A 20,113-nucleotide genomic window follows, 5' to 3' on the forward strand; every position below is an offset into this window, starting at 1 on the left:
CTCCGTGTATGATATTAGATTAAATGGAAACTATTTTTCTTTTCCAAAGGCAAGACATGACCACTGCTGGGGCGCCTGGGTGGCTCAGCCATTAAGTGTCTGCCTTCGGCTCAGGTCATGATCCCAGGGTCCTGGGATCAATTCCTGCATTGGGCTCCCGGCTCAGCGGGAAGCCTGCTTCTCCCTCTCCCACTCCCCTTGCTTGTGTTCCCTCTCTCGCTGTCTCTCTCTGTCAAATAAATAAATAAATAAAATCTTCAAAAAAAAAAAAAAAAAAAAAAAAGACATGACCACTGTCAAGCTCCTGTTTCTCTCAGTAGAACTTCCACAATAAGAAATCAAAGACGTTGTTCCATGAAAATCAAGGGAAGGGCTGGTATTATTTCTCTGGTTCTCAGGAGTATCTTCTCTTCTCAGAGTTGACTGGTCACAACTGGAACAAGGTGCTTCCTGAGGAACTTCTGGATCTCCTTCCAAGAATGCTCCTGGGCAGCAGCATGTGGGATCACCTCTCCACCCCAGCGCATGAATAGGCAGAGACTGGAGGCCTCTGAGGCACAGCACAGCGGGGAATAGGGAGGCTCTAACAGGTGGCCCTCCCCAGGGTAAGATAGCAGGGTCCAGTTGTTCTTCCCATATCTTCTCAACTGTTCTGTGGCTTGCTCAGCAGATGCTTTGCTGTTGAGATTCTTATCATCTTCTCCCACAATGAAAAGAAAATGTCCCTGGGCCTTTTCAATGGGGAGGAAAGAAGTCTCACTGGCTTCACGACGAGCTTCCTCAAAGGTGTGCTGCAACTCTGCTAACCCTAAGGCGTTGATGGATAGCAGTTGTGGAGAGAAGGCCAGGAGCTGACTTACCTGACCGTGGTACACCTGTGGAATGCTAGGTACAAAGTTGGGCCTGTTAATAAGCACGGTGGCTGTGACTTGTTTTAGGTGAATAGCCATGGAGAGTCCAATCCCTGCACCTCTGCTTATGGAGACTACCCCAATGCCTGGGCTGAGGACCTAAAAATAATGGAAATGAGATGTTGATTCTGTCCACCATTTAGCAAAACCCTACCATCTCAAACAACCAAAAAACTTGACTGGCCAATGGGAGACAAGCAAGGACTAATCCCACCCACATGCCCAGTTCTAGAGTTCTAGAATGCATAATGAGTGTTCAAAGAAAATACTCCTTCAAGAACATGTCAGGCCTTCCAAATGAAATACTATGGATTCAGCATGGTGTTAGCTGCTGAGTTTAAAATGCCCTAAAGAAATACCAATGTAGTAGGAAAAATAAGAAAGAGGCACATAACTCTTGTGAATGATATGAGTCAGGGTACAGCTGATTGGTAAACTGTGGGCTCTCTAGAAGTTCAGAGGAAAAGGTACTCTCTAGGAAAAGACTGATCCAGTCCCAGGGGAAAAATTCTGATGGATCTGAACCTATTCCCCTTTGCTACATATTTTTTCAGCCTCTTTGTAAGGCCACTGCATTCTACCTGAGGTCCTATCTTGTATATTAAGAGAAGTAACTGGAATCATCTCCTTTTGAATTAAAAAGACCTTCCAAGCTCTGAAGTTCTATGTCTTAATATAAAAGATATCGAGTCACAGTTTTGACAATGAGAGGTGAGAACTCAGAATGGATTTGGCCAGGGAAGACAAAGTAAAAGGAAGTGTAACATGGATGAATGAACAACAACAACAAAATGACTCAGTTATGTGCAAGCTTTTGGCAGAACACTAGCTCTTATTATAATTTCTGCCACCAAATTTGGGATCAGCAAATTGAGAATGCTTAGAAGACACTTAAAATCAACAGATGGAGAAATAAGACCTGTAAGGAATTGAAAGATGGTTGGTCGCTCCTCTCACAGAAGAGAGAGCATGAGGCAGGCTTAGTGGAAGTACTAAGAGCCTAGGAGAGAAGTCTGGTTCCCGGGTCTCAGTAGTCATTGACTAACTATCTATGTGACAGTGGTAAGAACACTGATGGAAAAGTCACGCAGCAAGTATAAGTGGAACCAGGCTAAGAAAATGAACAGCAGAATCACATAACCTCCTCATTTCTCATCTAAGCCAAGCAGAAACTCAGCACAATAACATCGCCTATGTGATAGTTCGAAGACAACTCTATCATATGCATCAAAAATAGCTACTTAAAAATTCAATGCATCAGGGGCGCCTGGGTGGCACAGCGGTTAAGCGCCTGCCTTCAGCTCAGGGCGTGATCCTGGCGTTCCGGGATCGAGCCCCACATCAGGCTCCTCCGCTATGAGCCTGCTTCTTCCTCTCCCACTCCCCCTGCTTGTGTTCCCTCTCTCGCTGGCTGTCTCTATCTCTGTCAAATAAATAAATAAAATCTTTAAAAAAAAAAAAAAAATTCAATGCATCAATAGATTGTCAGTGATCATTGCTCATCTTATTACTGAAATTCTGATCATATTTTGGTGACCCTTATATGAGATAGGATGTGGTACAGAGACTTAATTTTACTTAGAGCAATTCTTTTTTTTAAGATTTTATTTATTTTTTTGGTAAGGGGGGATGAGCGCAGGGGGAGGGGGCCTGTGCAGGGAGCCCGATGTGGGGCTCGATCCCAAGACCTGCGGATCATGACCTGAGCTGAAGGCAGACGCTTAACCAACCGTGCCACCCAGATGCCCCTAGATCAATTCTTATTAAGAAAAAAATATCAGCAATTAGCAAGAGATAACTTGCAGCAACCCTAACGTAGCAGCAAAGCACATTTTAAAATTTAAAGAAGGTATGGATTGGAAAGTCCTACAGCATTATGGTTAAGTCCTCTCCAATAACTAAAAATGCAGGCCCACTCCTCGAAGAAGACAGATTCTCTGTCTGGAGGAGTCCGGTGATTTAATATTATCAGAGAAGGGGATAATAAAAAGCGTTGCATTTACTGAGGATGTCGTATTACCAGTTACTCTAGCAAGCCCTTTGCTTGGATTATCCCCTTTCCTTCTCACGAGAACCTTACGAAATAGCATCACTACCATAGTATTTAACAGATGAAAAAATTCAGTATTAGAAAGTGTCAGTAGCTTGCCCAGATTCCCACAACCAGATGGGATGGAGCCAGAAAGGCAACCCAGTTCTGTCTGAATCCAAAGCCATTGCATCTTGGGACGCCTGAGGGGCTCAGTTGGTTAAGTGTCTGCTTTCAGCTCAGGTCATGATCCCAGGGTCCTGGGCTCAAGTCCTACACCAGGCTCCTTGCTCAGCGGGGAGCCTGCTTCTCCCTCTGCCTGCCACTTCTCTGCTTGTGCTCTCTCTCTCTCTGACGAGCAAATAAATAAAATCTTTAAAATAAATAAATAAAGCCATTGCTTTCTGATTCCATCATGGACACAGGCTAACTTCCTGCTTTGTCTTTCTGAGCAAAAGACATTGGGTGTGAAATAAATCATGTAAATACTGTGAATATGTCATAGAACTTCAAGTTCACTGAGGAGAATCAGACTTGGAGGTTAAGAGAAGCCACAGGGTGTTATGGTTATTTAAAGACAGGGACTAAAAGAAAAGGCAAACATTACCTTAGGATATCTCAGAAGAAAGTTGACAGCTTCCTCAAAGTATTCTAATTCTGTCTTTTCTGGTTGGGGAGGCAGATCTTCATAGTTAAAGTAAGCCAAGGCCAAGGCCACAAAGCCATGACTGGCCAGGAGACAGGCCCGGAATTCAATCAGTCCACCGAGACCACCGAACAAGTCAATTACCCCTGGGAAACGTCCCTCTCCTGAGAAAGAACAAAACAAAACAGAACTGGGTATGAAGGGAAAGGAAAGAAAAAAGAAGAAAAACACAACAAGAAGAAGAAATACATCACAAATTCTGGAATCAAAGTATAAATTTTCAGTGGAATCCCCAGGTTTTCAGCCTTGTAGCTGGGGCAGAATTAAAGCTGATTGACTGCATTAATGGGACAAATATCAGGAAGGTTGATGGGGAACTATGTTCACCGACATGCTTAATCTCTGTAGTCAAGGGGTCTTGCAGACTCAAAGTGGCTCATTTCTTTAGTATTGGAGTAAAGAAAGCTATTGAAATTAGGGAAGGGCTTTTTAACCTATGAAAACGTACACAATTATTGCTTTAGGAAATCAATGAAGGTCCTGAAACTATATGCAAAATATAGGTTTATATGTACTTTTTTTTTTTTTTAAGAGAGAGAGCATGCACCCTGGGTGGGGATGGCACGGGGAGGGGCAGGGGGAGAGGGAGAGAATCTTAAGCAGGCTCCATGCTCCGTACAGAGCCTGAAACGGGGCTCAATCTCACAACCCTGAGATCATGACCTGAGCCAAAACGAAGAGTAGGACGCTTAACCAACTGAGCCACTCAGGTGCCCCTATGTGTGCATTTTACTAATGAAAGCTTCTATAGATTTAATTGGGTTCTTAAAATATATATAACTCAAAAAAAAGCCTTCAAAAGTATATGACTTAAAAAAACACTATTGAAATGATTGTGTTAGCTAAGATCCCGACTTAACACTGCTCTGTTCCATTCGTCTGACTATACAGTGATGAAATCTTGCAGCCAAGCAGATGTGAATGATGAGCCCTTCCATGTAATAACAACCTGTTTATTCACTGCAGCTTCGCACATGGTAAAAAGTAGGGATGGTCAGAGTATCACTCTACACTCATGTTCTGTGTAGGCAGCTAGTTTCCTAAATAAAGCAGAAAAAGAAATTATGATGCACTTATTGGGGGCACTGTATTCTCGGGTAAGTGATTTTAATTAAGGAAGACTGGTCCCATCAATGGGGGCACCTGGCTGGCTCAGTCAGTAGAGCATGCGACTCTTGATCTTGGGGTTGTGAGTTCAAGCGCCATGTTGGTTACTTAAAGAGATAAGTGAGTAAGATGATACTTAAAAATTAAAAAAAGAAAGAAAGAAAGAAGAATGACTTGATTTAAAGGAGTATTGGCAATTTTCAAAACAAAACATTGCTATGTTTTCTCACTTGAGAAAAGGAGAAATAAAATGGCACTAAATATATCTGAGCTTTAAAATACCACTTCAGTAAGTGAATAAAGATGCTTTTCATCTCCTGATTGACAGGAAGAGGGAGGACTTTAGAGTACTGAGCCTCTTATCGTGGAAGAATGTCGTAGTTGAGAATTGGTTTGAGACCTGACTCAACCTCTTTTGGCCCCACGCAGCTCAACGCTCTTTCGTATCCCTCACAGAGCAAGCAGGACACGCCACACGTGCGTGTCCAAGAGGATTCACAGACAGCTCCCTCTAAACCAGCGCATCCCGAGGAGGGAGGCCTGCGCTGGTCCTTAGATTTGTATCTGAGGTGGGTGCGTAGATGCACAGACGTATGTGCCTCTTAGTTCCTGATCCCTACACACAACGATGTTGTCTGTATGCTAATTACTGGGTGTAAAGATACTGAGATTTACCCAACCAGCCGCATGGGTCATGACAATTTTGGAAAGGGAAGCTTTTATTCCTTCTACATCATCTATAACCCTGTGCTGCCGGGAACCACCTCTAACACTCCAGGCTTCCTGTACCCATCTCACTTCTACATGGTGATCCTGTTTCTAAAAACAGACAGAGAGGCAATACATCCTGATGATATGATGGCTGTGTCCCAGATCAAAGCTCATGCCTGAGGAAGGGGATCTGAGACACACCTGAAACCTGGACCTGTCAAGGGCCTCTTCTGGGGAATTAACGTGGCTTCATTTGGTCCCACAATAAACCCTGAGAAATGTACCAGTAGATGTTTTGAACCGCTTATTGATGTGTGGAAATCACTGTGGGAAACTGAGTTTCCTGGTAGGCTTTAAAGCCATCAGGGAGCATGTGGCATTAACTGTGGATTGATGGAATATTCTATAAATAGGCAATATTTATGGAACTAGAGGGTATAGAGTCTCTTTGCATCCTCTATATTTGTTGCAATATTTCAGTCCATTATATCATCAGCTTACTGGGTGCAATGACCTAAACCTAAGTTGACACTCAGACAAGACAGAACTCCCAGGAGAGAGTTCCACGATATCAGGATGTGGGTCCTCAGGTACTCGGGCTCAATACAGACGGATTTCACATAAATCCAAAGCTGTGAGACCCCATAATGCAGGGACTCCATAAACTACATGTAGTCGTATCCTTAGACAAGCTCCAGAATTGTTGAGATCAAGCGTCAGTTGGAATGGCGCATCCCCAGATTCTTGTTCTGGCCCAGAGTTAGCCCTGATTCTAAGGCTGGAGAGGACTACACCATGTAGTATACATACCCAAGTTAAACCTCCGCAGGGATTAGGCACTTGAAAGAGGAAGCACAAGGATGACAGCAACCAGGTTAATTCTACTCACCAGGAGGGAGAAAGAGGGCTCCCCAGAGGCGGCCTTCTCAAACTTGGATCTGTTTGACACCCAGTGCTCTGTACCACCTCTCCAAGGTCAGGCTGACTTTTGGAGCAGTGGTGGCGATGTGGGTTAAAAGTAAATTCGAATCACAAAGTTTTATTTGGACCAGGAGGGGGCTATTCATCACATCTCTTTTTGACAATTTCGTTAAAAGTTTTTCAGGTTTCAGGGACCAGAAGAGACCCATAGGGTGGACTCCTACATAGTCACCGCCCAGTGAAGGGTCCCGCTCCAGATCTACCTCCCCAACTTCACTGGCCTTATAGTAGGCTTGAGAATGAAACAGGTTCCCCTTCTCATCTTCCAGTGATGCCCGAAGAAGCACTATCTGGAAGGGCGGCAGGCCCGTAGCTCGGATGTGCACTGGCTCATCGATAAGCGCGCTTGCAGGAGTAGCTGTCAGCTGAGCCATTGTACCGTGCGGCACTCCGGATGGTCCGCAGTGATAGCTGCAGTGAAACCGGGATATACACATAGGAGAAGAAAATAAGGCAGTGATAAGGTTAATGAAAGGTGAGCGGGACCGGGAAGCAGGCTGCTTGGGATTCAGCTCTAACTCTCCAGTTATTTAGCAAATATCCTGATACAATCTTCAAATGCAAGACACCTGAGAGCTTTTGGCAAATTTGTAGAAGACATAAAACAAGTAGATATGTTTTATAGTAATTAGGAGCCGGGATGGAGGAAGCAGCAGCCAGCTACACGAATGGTATCGACACGTCCAAGGAAGATATCACAATTGGCCATCCAGAGCCCTTGAAAAATCAGATGCAGTGGAGGATAAGAGTAAGATGTGCAGTTGAAAATGGGGTTTGTTGGGGTGCCTGGGTGCCTCAGTCGGTTACAGTGTCCGATTCTCGATTTGGGCTCAGGGTCTTGGGATTGAGCCCTGCATGGGGCTCCGTGCTCAGCACGGAGTCTGGGAGTGTGCTTGTCCCTCTCCCGCTGCTCCTCATCCTGCTTGTGGTCTCTTTCTCACTCTCTTAAATAAACAAACAAACAAACAAACAAACAAACAAATAAAATCTTCTAAAAAAAAGAAAGAGGAAAAAAAAAGAAAACAGGGATTTGTTAAACACCTATGTATATGGAAATGGTGCCTCCACTACTGATCCCCTCCCCAAGTCCTGCAAACAGAATGCCTGGCATCTAAGAATTCACCTCTAACAGAGCACCAAAAACAGACAAATCTTCTCAAAAGAATGAGGACAAAATCTTTGGGAAGAACAAGGAGGCTGACATATGGATTACTCCCTAAAGAAAAAGTACTCACAGCGTCATAGTTAGGCTTACCCAGTCCTAAGAAAACCAGATGCTGACAAGCCCTTCAGGGACACAAAAATTTGCTAAGCTTTTCATCATCTCCCTATTAAAGATAAGGATTACGTTTCTCCTTTGCGTTAGTGTGAAGAAAGCCACAAAAATGACCTTTGTTCCCATTCTAATAACCTAACCTTATCTGGATAAATACAAAATCAATTTTTTTTTTGTTTTCTTAAACTCATTAGATTGCCAGGAATCTAAATGAACTGAACGCCGGTGAGTGATAGGTCCCTCCTAGGAGAGAGGAGACTTTCTCTTCTACAAAGTGATTTCATCTATGATAAGATAGCAAAAAAGAATCCCCCGTAAAGAAAAATTAGGAGAGATCAACAGAAAGTTTAATGCAACTTTAACGGATGTGTGCGGGCTGGTTTGATAGAATTCTGAGAAACTCCACCCAGAGTCCTTCTCCAAGTGCCAACCCTTAAGGATTTGGCCATGTGCCCTAGGACAATACATCAAAGCATGAGAGTAGAGACATGAGCTGAGAGAAATCTGTCTGAGGCATTGCAGGTCTTCTTATAAAGCAAAGAAGTTAACTTCCAAAGGATGGGGGAGCACAGCCAAATAGAGAGATTTCTCCAGGCCAGAAAGCCAGGAGTGGGACTCCAGAACAAAGAAATTTCCTTAGTGACCCTCTTTCTAGAAGAATTATAAATCAGAGAGAAATATCTTACAGTTAGAAAAGCTAGCAACATGCCCATAAAAAAACAAAGATATCTCCAGAAGTTCAGCGATGCTTAGACCCCAGTTTCTTCTGATGAGAAGGGCCTAATCCCATACCCAAAAATATCTGAAGGCAGTGGTGTGTGGGATCAGGTAAAGCTGCAGCAAAGCTGAGGCCCAGGTCAACCACAGGCAAGACTGGTTCAATCTTTAATTCTAACATTTTGACAGAGTAGGGCTTCGCTCTTTTCTTGAGGTAAATATTACTTATTCTAGTCATTTCTTTTATATGAAATATCTGGAGTATGATTTTCAAAATTACAAGACACAACAGAATCCAGAAAATTGACCCATGATCATAATGAGAGCAAACGGTCCATAGGAAAAGGCACAGAAATAGCCAAGAGGGTGGAATGATCAGACAGGAACTTTGTTGTTGTGTGGTTGTATGTTTGTTTGTTTTTAGAAGACACAGACTACATCAAAAGCTAATGATGTACTGCATGGTGACTAACATAATAAAAAAATTAATTTAAAAAAAAGAAGACACAGAGAGCACCCCTTCCCCTGCTTGTGCTCTGTCTCGCAAATAAATAAATAAAATCTTTAAAAAAGCCTTTAATATGTATATACACATGTGTGTGTATTTAAATGCGATTGAAAGACTATAAAATAAAAATAATGTCATGTGGGGTTTATAGAATACATAGAAATATAATGACAAAAAGGTGGGAATGGAGTAAATAGAATTATACTGTTTTCAGATTATTATATTACTATTTTTCAAGCAATACAAGATTATTTGCAGGCAGACTGTAACAACTTAAAGGTACTAGTAGGAGCTCAGCTGAGCCCAGGGAGACAGAGAAAGCCGAGCAGGTTAGGTGTCAAGAGTATCTGATGAAAGCAGCAAGCCAAAAACAAGAGTCGAGCCTTAATCACTTACCGTGAGGGAGCAAGTGCCTGGTCAAGACAAGGATCGAGGGTCTGAAGTCGGCAGGTCAGCCAGTCCGCAGGTCAGACAGACGTGGCAGTGGGTTCACTATGAGGGAACCCCAAACGTGGGATCCAGCAGTTCTGAGGTCAGGGTAGAGCGAGGGGAAGGAATAGAAGTGGAAAAGAACTGGCTGCTGAGTCAGACCGAAAGAAAGAATCTTTTTTTTTTTTAAGATTTTATTTATTTATTCGACAGAGATAGAGACAGCCAGCGAGAGAGGGAACACAAGCACGGGGAGTGGGAGAGGAAGAAGCAGGCTCATAGCAGAGGAGCCTGATGTGGGGCTTGATCCCACAATGCTGGGATCACGCCCTGAGCCGAAGGCAGACACTTAACCGCTGTGCCACCCAGGCGCCCCCGAAAGAAAGAATCTTCAAGCATTCCTCCTCCTCACATAAAGAGGCCTCAGCACGTGTAACTGGCGAAGACTTTGGATTGTGAGGAAAGGTCTGATGAAAAGGAGATTTATAATGAAGGCTCCTGGGTAAATACGAAAACATGATGGGCCTGACTAGTGACTAGGGAGACCAGTAACTACTGAGCGGCCTGAGTCCTTGCCTCCCAACTTTTTCCAGAGATTGCTATGCACTGGCTGTACCCCAAGTCCGGTGCTGGAAGGGCAGCATTCCACCACGATGCCTGCCGACTAAAGCCTTTATAATTGCCTATAGTCAGTTCTGGAAAATCACACATAAGTTTTTGACCAAGAGCTAGACTTCTCAGGTACCTATTATATTCTCTAGAATAACACACATACACACACATACACACACACATATTTAAGTAACCCCAAAAGAACAGGTGTTCCAGTTACTATGGCTGTGTAATAGACCACTCGAAAACTTAGAGGTGTACAATAGCTATTATATTATGCTCATATGTTCTGTGGGTTGGACATCAGGACAGGGCTCAGTGAGATCAGCCATCAGTTGCAAAGACAACAACCTTTTGGAGACTACTAAACCAGCACTCACAACTGTGTAGGATCAAATCCTTGAGTTATACATCAGCGGGGTGAAGGAGGCTAAAGGAAAGACTATCATCAATTGATAATTTAAGCAAGTTCAAATCTGAAACTGCTATTTGCTATACCATGTGTAAATCCTTGTGCATTTTTAGAGAGGGGAGACTCCCTGGTAAGAGTAGGGATGAGGAATGAATATGACAGCTTCATTACTCCAGAATAAGAAGAGAAATAGAGTGGTAGTTGAAGGACGGGTCAAGAGTTTGCTTTGTGTCCTACCTTGCATTCCTCGAGAAGACTACCTTGAAATAAGAGCTCAAAAGCAAGTCGTGTACTTTGAGGGGTTTCCAGGAAACATGAGTGCACCGGAGCAATGGGAAGTAACCAATAAATGGTTGGTTGAGGGCTGAGTGGTGAGGGAGGAAGGGGCCTTAATTTCCTACCACTTCCAGCCTGCCATGCTGAGAGGGAAAGTGGACTCTGGAGGCCCAAAAAAACTATCAGGCACAGGAATCCCAGGTCTGATATTGTGAGTCAGGCCTGTGCACTAATGCCACTAGGGGAAGTATATACAGGCAAGGTAGTGACAGTATCTGCTAACATTGTATTCTGTTTTTAATGTGTGTGTGTGTGTGTGTGTGTGTGTGTGTGTGTGTGTGTGTGTGTTCAGAGGGAGCGAGAGAGAGAAGGGACTGACACAGGCATGAATACATGCTGATGAGAATGAGCCGACAGAGAGACAAGTGCTGAGAATGAGAATTGGATGGTGAATAAGACATTTTTCCCTGAGAAGCTTAAAAACAAGTGATTTTATAACCCCAAAGTTCCCGATTTCCCTTGTAAAAATATTCAAGAAATTGAGTATACATAAGGCACAAAGAAATACATGGCAGAGTCAGGAATGGAATTTATATCTCCAGCTCATGGTCAAATTGATTAGTAGCTCAATAACAATTTATCAAGGGTCTACACTGTGATAATCACGGCGAGATTAGACACGGTCCATATTCTAAATAAGCCTAAAGGTGTAGTCTTCCTTCCAGACGTTATCCATTAAGTTTCTACTTAAATATCACGTGGATCAACCAGTGTTCCCAAACAGAAAGTAAGTGAAAAGTCATTAGCTTTAGTTCAACTTATACTTCTTTTCAAATATCATCGCTTTTTCCTTCATATCCCTCGTTTATTACATTTCACTACCAGAAAGCATTCCTGAATTGCATAAATATGTATGACCTTTAAGAAATATTTTCACAAAATGCAATTCTAACAAGCCATTCATCTGACATTAAAAGAAAATCATCCCTCAAACAATGTAAAAATAGGACCACAATTCAAAATCCCAGACTAAGAGAATTTCTTCTGTAATATTCTAGGAAACGGTTTTTATAAAGAGGGAGAAATATTAATGGAGATGGGGGAAGATAGAATAAAGAAAAGTTAACACATAGTTTCAGAGTCATTCTCCCTCAGAAATATAAATTCTGGCTTGATATCTTCAAAATCACAAGTCCCTACCAATATCTTTTCTAAACAAACTCCAACAGAGTTTACCCTTATCTGAGCACTCTTTGAACTTTATAGCTGAGGTTATAAAATGAACAAAAAGACTATTTGTCTGCATGAACTGCTAAATTCCAAACACTGAAATTAAGAATCTAATTTTACTTCTCATTCAAGACCTGAGACTTTAACCCATCTCCAATCAGCCCAGAAGAGATAGCTCTGATTACAAGCTAAAAACTACCTGACTTTTTCCTCTCGAAACTTCCTTTCCCTCAGTAAAGAAGAATGGCATTATCTAGAGTCCTCTTATCAGTCAAAACCTCAAATACATCTTTATAGTCTAACCAAACTAATGAAGCACTCTCTCTCTCTCTCGTTCTAAAAAATAAATAAATAAAATAAAAATTAAAAATGCGAATTTAAATCATGAAATGGTATATTTATACCTATAAGGTTGGCAAAAATTGTAAATTCTGAAAATAAGAAGAGTTGGTTAAGAAGTGGATCACCAAGATTCAAACCCTGCTAGAGGAATGTAAACGGGTGCAATCACTTTAGAAAGCAATTGGGCATTTCTACTAAATGTGACAATATGAATGACCTTCGACCCAGGGGTTTCATTTCTAGAGATATAACAGAAATGTGTGCACAGATGCATCAGGAATTATACACAAATATTTATAACAGCATTTTCCAAGATATTAAAAACTGGAAACAGGGGCGCCTGGGTGGCACAGCGGTTAAACGTCTGCCTTCGGCTCAGGGCGTGATCCCGGCGTTCTGGGATTGAGCCCCACATCAGGCTCCTCCGCTATGAGCCTGCTTCTTCCTCTCCCACTCCCCCTGCTTGTGTTCCCTCTCTCGCTGGCTGTCTCTATCTCTGTCGAATAAATAAAATCTTAAAATAAATAAATAAATAAATAAATAAATAAATAAATAAATAAAAACTGGAAACAACCAAATATCCATTAACTATAAAATAAATGAATAGATTTTGGTATATTTATACAGTAGAATACTACAAAGCCCAGCATTAAAAATAAATGAATCAAAGCAATAAAAATAAAAGAATTATAACTACATTCAATAACCTTGGGTGAATTTCAGAAACATAATATTGAGTGTTAGATGCCAGTCATAAATGAATACACATAAAGGAATCATAAATTTACACATGCCAAAAAACTGCAGAACATACTTATAGAGCAAATTTTTAAACAAAAGCAAAGAAGAGATTACCAAAAGTCAGGATTGTAGTGAAAAATTATCAGTGTAGTTCACATTGATAGACTGCAAGTAAATGGATGAAAAATAATATAGCATGCAACACTAAGCATAAGGAACCCCAAGTGGCTTTATTAATATCAGATTAATTAAATTTCAATATCAAGAGTATTAATAGAGATAAAAATAATGACAAGTTCATAAAAATCAAAAACCTAATAATGGATTTCAAAATATATGGAGCAAAATTTGACAGAATTAAAGAGAGAAATAAATAATTCCATAGTCATGATTAAAGATTTTAACATTCCTTTCTCAGCGATTGATAGAATAAGTTGACGAAAACCAGTAAAGGCATAAATTTAAACACTATCAATGACCTTGACCTAATTGCTATGTATAGAACATTAAACCCAACAAATTCAAGCACACATGGTATATTCAACAAGATAAGCCATAAACTGTGACAAAAGTTAATCTTAATAATGCAAAAATGATGAAATCAGAGTATGTTCTCTGACATAACGGAATTAAATTAGAAATAAAAAATAAGATACGCAGAATATCTTATTCCTTATTTATTCCCAAATATTTGAAAATCAAACAGACTTCTAATAATCCATGAGTCAAGGAAGAAATCACATCAGAAGTTAGAAAATATTTTAAACTGAATGATAATGGAAGGACAAAATGAAAATATTTGTAGGATGAAGCTAAAGCTAAAAAGGGAAATTTATAATTTTAGTGACTTATATTGGAAAAGCGTCTAAAATCAATGGCCCAAGTCTTTACCTTAAGAAGCCAGGGGGGGGAAAAAAAAGAGGAAAGTTAACCCAAAGTAAGTAGAAGAAAGGAAATAAGAAAAGTATATTATCGATGAAATAGAAAATAAACAATAGAAAGAAATTAACAAAGACAAATTTGGTTCTTTGAGAAGACCGACAAAACTGATAAACTACAAGCCAGACTGATCGAATAAAAAGAATAACAAATACCTAAAATGAAAGATGGCTTATCATTGCAGATCCAATAGACATTAAAAGGAAAATAAGAGAATATTATGAACATTTCATGCCAACTAATTTGACAACTCAGATGAATAAATTCCTTGTAAAATACAATTTAATGAAGAACTGTTTCAAAGTAAAGGAGATTAAGTAAAGGTGATAACAAAAATGCAAAGCATGAACCAAGATTCGATCCTGAATCAGGGGGTGAAATCACTAGGAAGGTCAGTTCTGGGACATCAGTGAAATTTGAATATGAACAATGTATGATTAGTGTTGCATCAGTGTTAAATATTTTGAATTTAATATTTCCTAATGGAAAAGAAACCTGATGGAGCTGCAGTTTGCTACTATATAACTAACATTGCAATTCTGCTGAATCAGAAGTTAATTTTTGAGACTACTTTTGAACTTAGAAATCATTCAAGGAAAAACTTTAGAACTTTTACACTGAAATAACTGAATAAAAATAAGATGGAAAAGTAACTGCAGAGAAGATTAAGTTCATGTGCACAGATACGACTGAGTTCAAGATACCTGCCATTTAATCCTTCAGGATACACAGAACACATGCTAATGGGATTACAAATCAAAGAAGTAGGACGGGGGTGGGGGGGGGTGTCTGGCTGCCTCAGTCAGGAGAGTGTGGGACTCTTAACCTTGAGGTCCTGAGTTCAAGCCCCATTTTGCGTGTAGAGCTTACTTAAAAAAAAATATTGCCAAAAGGATGACTTGAGATTAAAAAATATTTATAAAACAAAAAAAACAAAGAAGCAGGACCAAGTTGCCCATTCCTAGGTTCAAGGTCAAGAAATTTACAGTAGAATGACTTCCACTTCTGAGTAAGAGGGAGTTTTATGGCAGACCAATACTCAACTAAAAAAGCCAGATTTGAAAAAAACAGATAAAAATAAAAGAAAAAAACTGGCAATAACTTAAATATCCAGTAAAAGCATAGTGGTTGAAAGATTACAGTGGTCCTCCCCACCCTTAACTAGTTTAACTTTCCAGGTTGAGTTACCTGTGGTCAACTCCAGCCAGGAAGCAGACAATCCTCCTTCTGATATAAATCAGGCCAATAGCAGCCTACCTAATTCTACATCACGACACCTAGGTTATTCACCTCACTTCATCTCTCATTTTATCACCTCACTTCATCTCTCATTTTATCATCTCACATCATCACAAAAACGGTGAATATAGTACCATATTTTGAAAGACACTTTCACATTACTTTCATTACAGCATATTGTTATAGTTGTTCTATTTATTATTAGTTATTGTTAATTTCTTACTATACTTAATTATAATTTAAACTATCATAGGTCTGAATGTATAGGAAAAAATATAGCATATATAGGGTTCAATACTATCAAGGGTTTCAGACATCCACTGGGGGCCCTGAAATGTATCCCCCCATGGTTAAGAAGGGACTACTGTACGTAACATCCAGTTATGGAACATGTTATTAATCAAATTTGTTACTGTTAAGACTATCTTAAAATAAGTAGAAATGCTCATAGAGTGAAGGGAACAGAACAATGTGATAGTAAATTTTAAAGTACAGGAAAAGTTTCATCTGGAAAAACACCAATATGTTTAGTGATTATCTGAGTAGTAAGACAAAAATGGCATTTGTCGTCTTTCCCAAATTTTTAAAAATGTGCTTTTATGGGGCGCCTGGGTGGCTCAGATGGTTAAGTGTCTGCCTTCAGCTCAGGTCATGATCCCAGGGTCCTGGGATCGAGCCCCATATCAGGCTCCCTGCTTGGCGGTGAGCCTTCTTCTTCCTCTCCCCCTGCTGCTCCCCCTGCTTGTGCTCTCTCGCTCTGTCAAATAAATAAATAAAATCGTTTTTATTAAACAATCAGAAAAATATTAAAATAAAAAAGAACAGAAGAGAGGGAGAAGTCTATTTATGTGGCTTAAAATACATACTGTCTGTGCAAATCCATTTCTATTAACCCTGAATATTTTATTACCAGGTTTTATATAAGTATATTTATTGAGTTCAAATGCCCAGCTAACTATAGTTAATTGAGAACTCTTTTATACAGCAATCACTTAATTTTTTAATATGTAAACATTTTATAATGACACCATGCTTGGTTACCTCAGTCAACAAGTTACCAAACCTAATGTAACCTTTTCAGGAAAACTAAAGGTCATTGTTCCGATATATTTATCGTATTGGACTATAAAACAGTGACACCTTCTAGATGTGCGGTCTAAGCTCAACTTTCCAGGACTGCTGCTTCAGGGATGGTACTTTCCCACTTTAATGCTAGGGTCTAGGGCCATCTTACTCAAAACATGAACAGCATTGCCTAGGAGGTTTTTAGACATACAGCAGCTCAGGGCCCACTCTTGACCTATATAATCAGAATCTGCATTTGAAAAAGATCTCCAAGTAATTCATATGCACATTAGGTTTTGAGAAACACTGCTCCAGGTTACAAAGAAGTAATTTCTTCTGCCTTTACACCCATTTGAAGCCTGGTTTTGCAGTACTCCAGGTGAAACCCTGTTGTTCCACACTCCCTTTACCATCCATTACTTCCATCAAGCCCTTTGCACATTTTTCTGTGTCTCCAGATCAAAAGTAAAAGTTGTGTGGGACACGAGGAAGCAGTTGACCAAGATTAGAGCAGAAATCAACGAATTAGAAACCAGGAGTACAGTAGAGCAGATCAACAGAACTAGAAGCTGGTTCTTTGAGAGAATTAATAAAATTGACAGACCTCTGGCAAGACTTATCCAAAAGAATAGAGAAAGGACCCAAATTAATAAAATAATGAATGAAAAAGGAGAGGTCACAACCAATACCAATGAAATTGGAAGGATTATTAGAAACTCTTATCAACAGCTTTATGCCAATAAATTAAGCAATCTGGAAGAGATGGAGGCCTTCCTGGAAACCCATAAACTACCAAGACTGAAACAGGAAGATTTTGATTTTTTTAAACAGGCCAATTAATTATGAAGAGATTGAGTCAGTGATAAACAATCCTCCAAAAAATAAAACTCCAGGCCCGGACGGTTTTCCTGGGGAATTCTACCAAACATTCAAAGAAGAAATAATACCTATTCTCCTAAAGCCATTTCAAAAATTGGAAACAGAAGGAAAGCTACCAAACTCATTCTATGAGGCCAATATTACCTTGATCCCCAAACCAGGCAAAGACCCCAACAAAAAGAATTATAGACCGATTTCCCTAATGAATATGGACACCTAAATCCTCAACAAGATCCTGGCTAATAGAATCCAACTGTACATTAAAAGGATTATCCATCACGACCAAGTGGGATTCATCCCTGGGATGCAGGGGTGGTTCAACATTCGCAAACTATCAGTGTCTTAGATTTTATCCAGAAACAAAAATTCAGAAATCATATGATTCTCTCAATAGATGCAGAAAAAGCATTTGACAAAATACAGCATCCTTTCCTGATTAAAACCCTTCAGAGTATAGGAATAGATGGTACATTTCTCAATATCATAAAAGCCATCTGTGAAAAACCTACAGCAAATATTATTCTCAACGGGGAAAAGCTGGAAGCTTTTCCCTTAAGATCAGGAACACGACAAGGATGCCCACTCTCGCCACTATTATTCAACATAGTACTAGAAGTCCTCGCAACAGCAATCAGGCAACAAAAAGGGATAAAAGGTATCCAAATCGGCAAAGAAGAAGTCAAACTGTCTCTCTTCGCAGATGACATGATACTCTATATGGAAAACCCAAAAGAATCCACTCCCAAACTATTATAAGTTATAGAGCAATTCAGTAATGTGGCAGGATACAAAATCAGTGCTCAGAAATCAGTTGCATTTCTATACATGAATAATGAGACTGAAGAAAGAGAAATTAGGGAATCCATCCCATTTACAATAGCACCAAAAACCATACGTTACCTTGGAATTAACTTAACCAGAGACATAAAGGCTCTATATTCTAGAAACAATAAATCACTCTTGAAAGACATTGAGGAAGACACAAAAAGATAAAAAAATATTCCATGCTCATGGATCGGAAGAATTAACATAGTTAAAATGTCCATGCTACCCAGAGCAATCTACACTTTCAATGCTATCCTGATCAAAATACCGAGGACATTTTTCAAAGAACTGGAACAAATAGTCCTTAAATTTGTATGGAACCAGAAAAGGCCCCGAATCGCCAAGGAACTGTTGAAAAGGAAAAACAAAGCTCGGGGCATCACAATGCCAGATTTCGAGCTGTACTACAAAGCTGTGATCACAAAGACAGCATGGTACTGGCACAAAAACAGACACATAGACCAATGGAACAGAATAGAGAACCCAGAAATGGACCCTCGGCTCTTTGGGCAACTAATCTTTGATAAGGCAGGAAAAAACATCCAGTGGAAAAAAGACAGTCTCTTCAATAAATGGTGCTGGGAAAATTGGACAGCTACATGCAAAAGAACGAAACTTGACCACTCTCTCACACCATACACAAAGATAAACTCCAAATGGATGAAAGACCTCGATGTGAGACAGGAATCCATCAGAATCCTAGAGGAGAGCATAGGCAACAACCTCTATGACAACGGCCAAAGCAACCTTTTTCATGACACATCTCCAAAGGCAAGAGAAACAAAAGATAAAATGAACTTGTGGGTCTTCATCAAGATAAAAAGCAGCCAAGGAAACAGTCAAAAAAACTAAGAGGCAGCCCACGGAATGGGAGAATATATTTGCAAATGATGCTACAGATAAAAGACTGGTATCCAAGATCTACAAAGAACTTCTCAAACTCAATACGTGAGAAACAAATAAATCATAAAATGGGCAGAAGATATGAACAGACACTTTTCCAATGATGACATACAAATGGCCAACAGACACATGAAAAAATGTTCAAAATCATTAGCCATCAGGGAAATTCAAATCAAAACCACACTAAGATACCACCTTACGCCAGTTAGAATGGCAAAAATTAACAAGGCAGGAAACAGCAATTGCTGGAGAGGATGTGGAGAAAGGGGATCACTCCTATATTGTTGGTGGGAATGCAGGTTGGTGCAGCCACTCTGGAAAACAGTGTGGAGGTCCCTTAAAAAGTTAAAAATTGAGCTACTCTATGACCCAGCCATTGCAATACTGGGTATTTACCCCAAAGATACAGACATAGTGAAGAGAAGGGCCATATGCACCCCAATGTTCATAGCAGCTCTGTCCACAATAGCTAAATTGTGGAAGGAGCCGAGATGCCCTTCAACAGATGACTGGATTAAGAAGTTGTGGTCCATATATACAATGGAATATTACTCAGCTATCAGAAAGAATGAGTTCTCAACATTTGCTGCAACATGGACGGCACTGGAGGAGATGATGTTAAGTGAAATAAGTCAAGCAGAGAAAGACAATTATCATATGGTTTCTCTCATCTATGGAACATAAGAACTAGGAAGATTGGTAGGGGAAGAAAGGGATAAAGAAAGGGGGGGTAATCAGAAGGGGGAATGAAGCATGAGAGACTATGGACTCTGGGAAAAAAACTGAGGGCTTCAGAGAGGAAAGGGGGTGGGGGAATGGGATAGACTGGTGATGGGTAGTAAGGATGGGTAGTAAGGAGGGCACGTATTGCATGGTGCACTGGGTGTTATACGCAACTAATCATCGAACTTTGCATCAGGAAAAAAAAAAAAAAGAAGCACCCAAGATACTGGTACAGAAATAGTATACTTGTGTAGTTTTGAATGCAGATCGATTTTTTTCATTTAATATAAACCATAAAAATAACTTCACAAGTGATTTACTGCAGAATTTTCATAATTAGAAAATGGAAATAATCTAAATGTCCATCAATCCTGAATTGATCCATTCTATAAATAAATAAACTATGGTACATCTATCAAAAAAAAAGAAAGTTGTATGGGAAATGAGATAATCAAATCTTATAAGTTGCAACCCTCTCACATGGAAGGAATATAACAGCTGTATATTTAAGCTCCAGGGCTTCATACACTTCTGAAGCTCTTTAATGTACAG

At 40.0% G+C, this 20,113-nt stretch overlaps 1 protein-coding gene across 1 annotated transcript; it reads right to left on the minus strand.

Moving 5' to 3' along the window:
- Positions 1-362: 362 nt before the first annotated feature.
- On the minus strand, positions 363-6,819 carry LOC113260386 (bile acid-CoA:amino acid N-acyltransferase). The gene is given in 3 exon segments (XM_026506123.3): positions 363-1,010; positions 3,548-3,750; positions 6,354-6,819. Coding segments are annotated over 3 exon segments (1,266 nt in total). The 3' UTR covers positions 363-413.
- Between the last annotated feature and the right edge of the window lie 13,294 nt (positions 6,820-20,113).

The sequence above is a fragment of the Ursus arctos genome, unplaced genomic scaffold (assembly GCF_023065955.2).
Source record: "Ursus arctos isolate Adak ecotype North America unplaced genomic scaffold, UrsArc2.0 scaffold_18, whole genome shotgun sequence".
In the NCBI taxonomy this organism is placed as follows: domain Eukaryota; kingdom Metazoa; phylum Chordata; class Mammalia; order Carnivora; family Ursidae; genus Ursus; species Ursus arctos.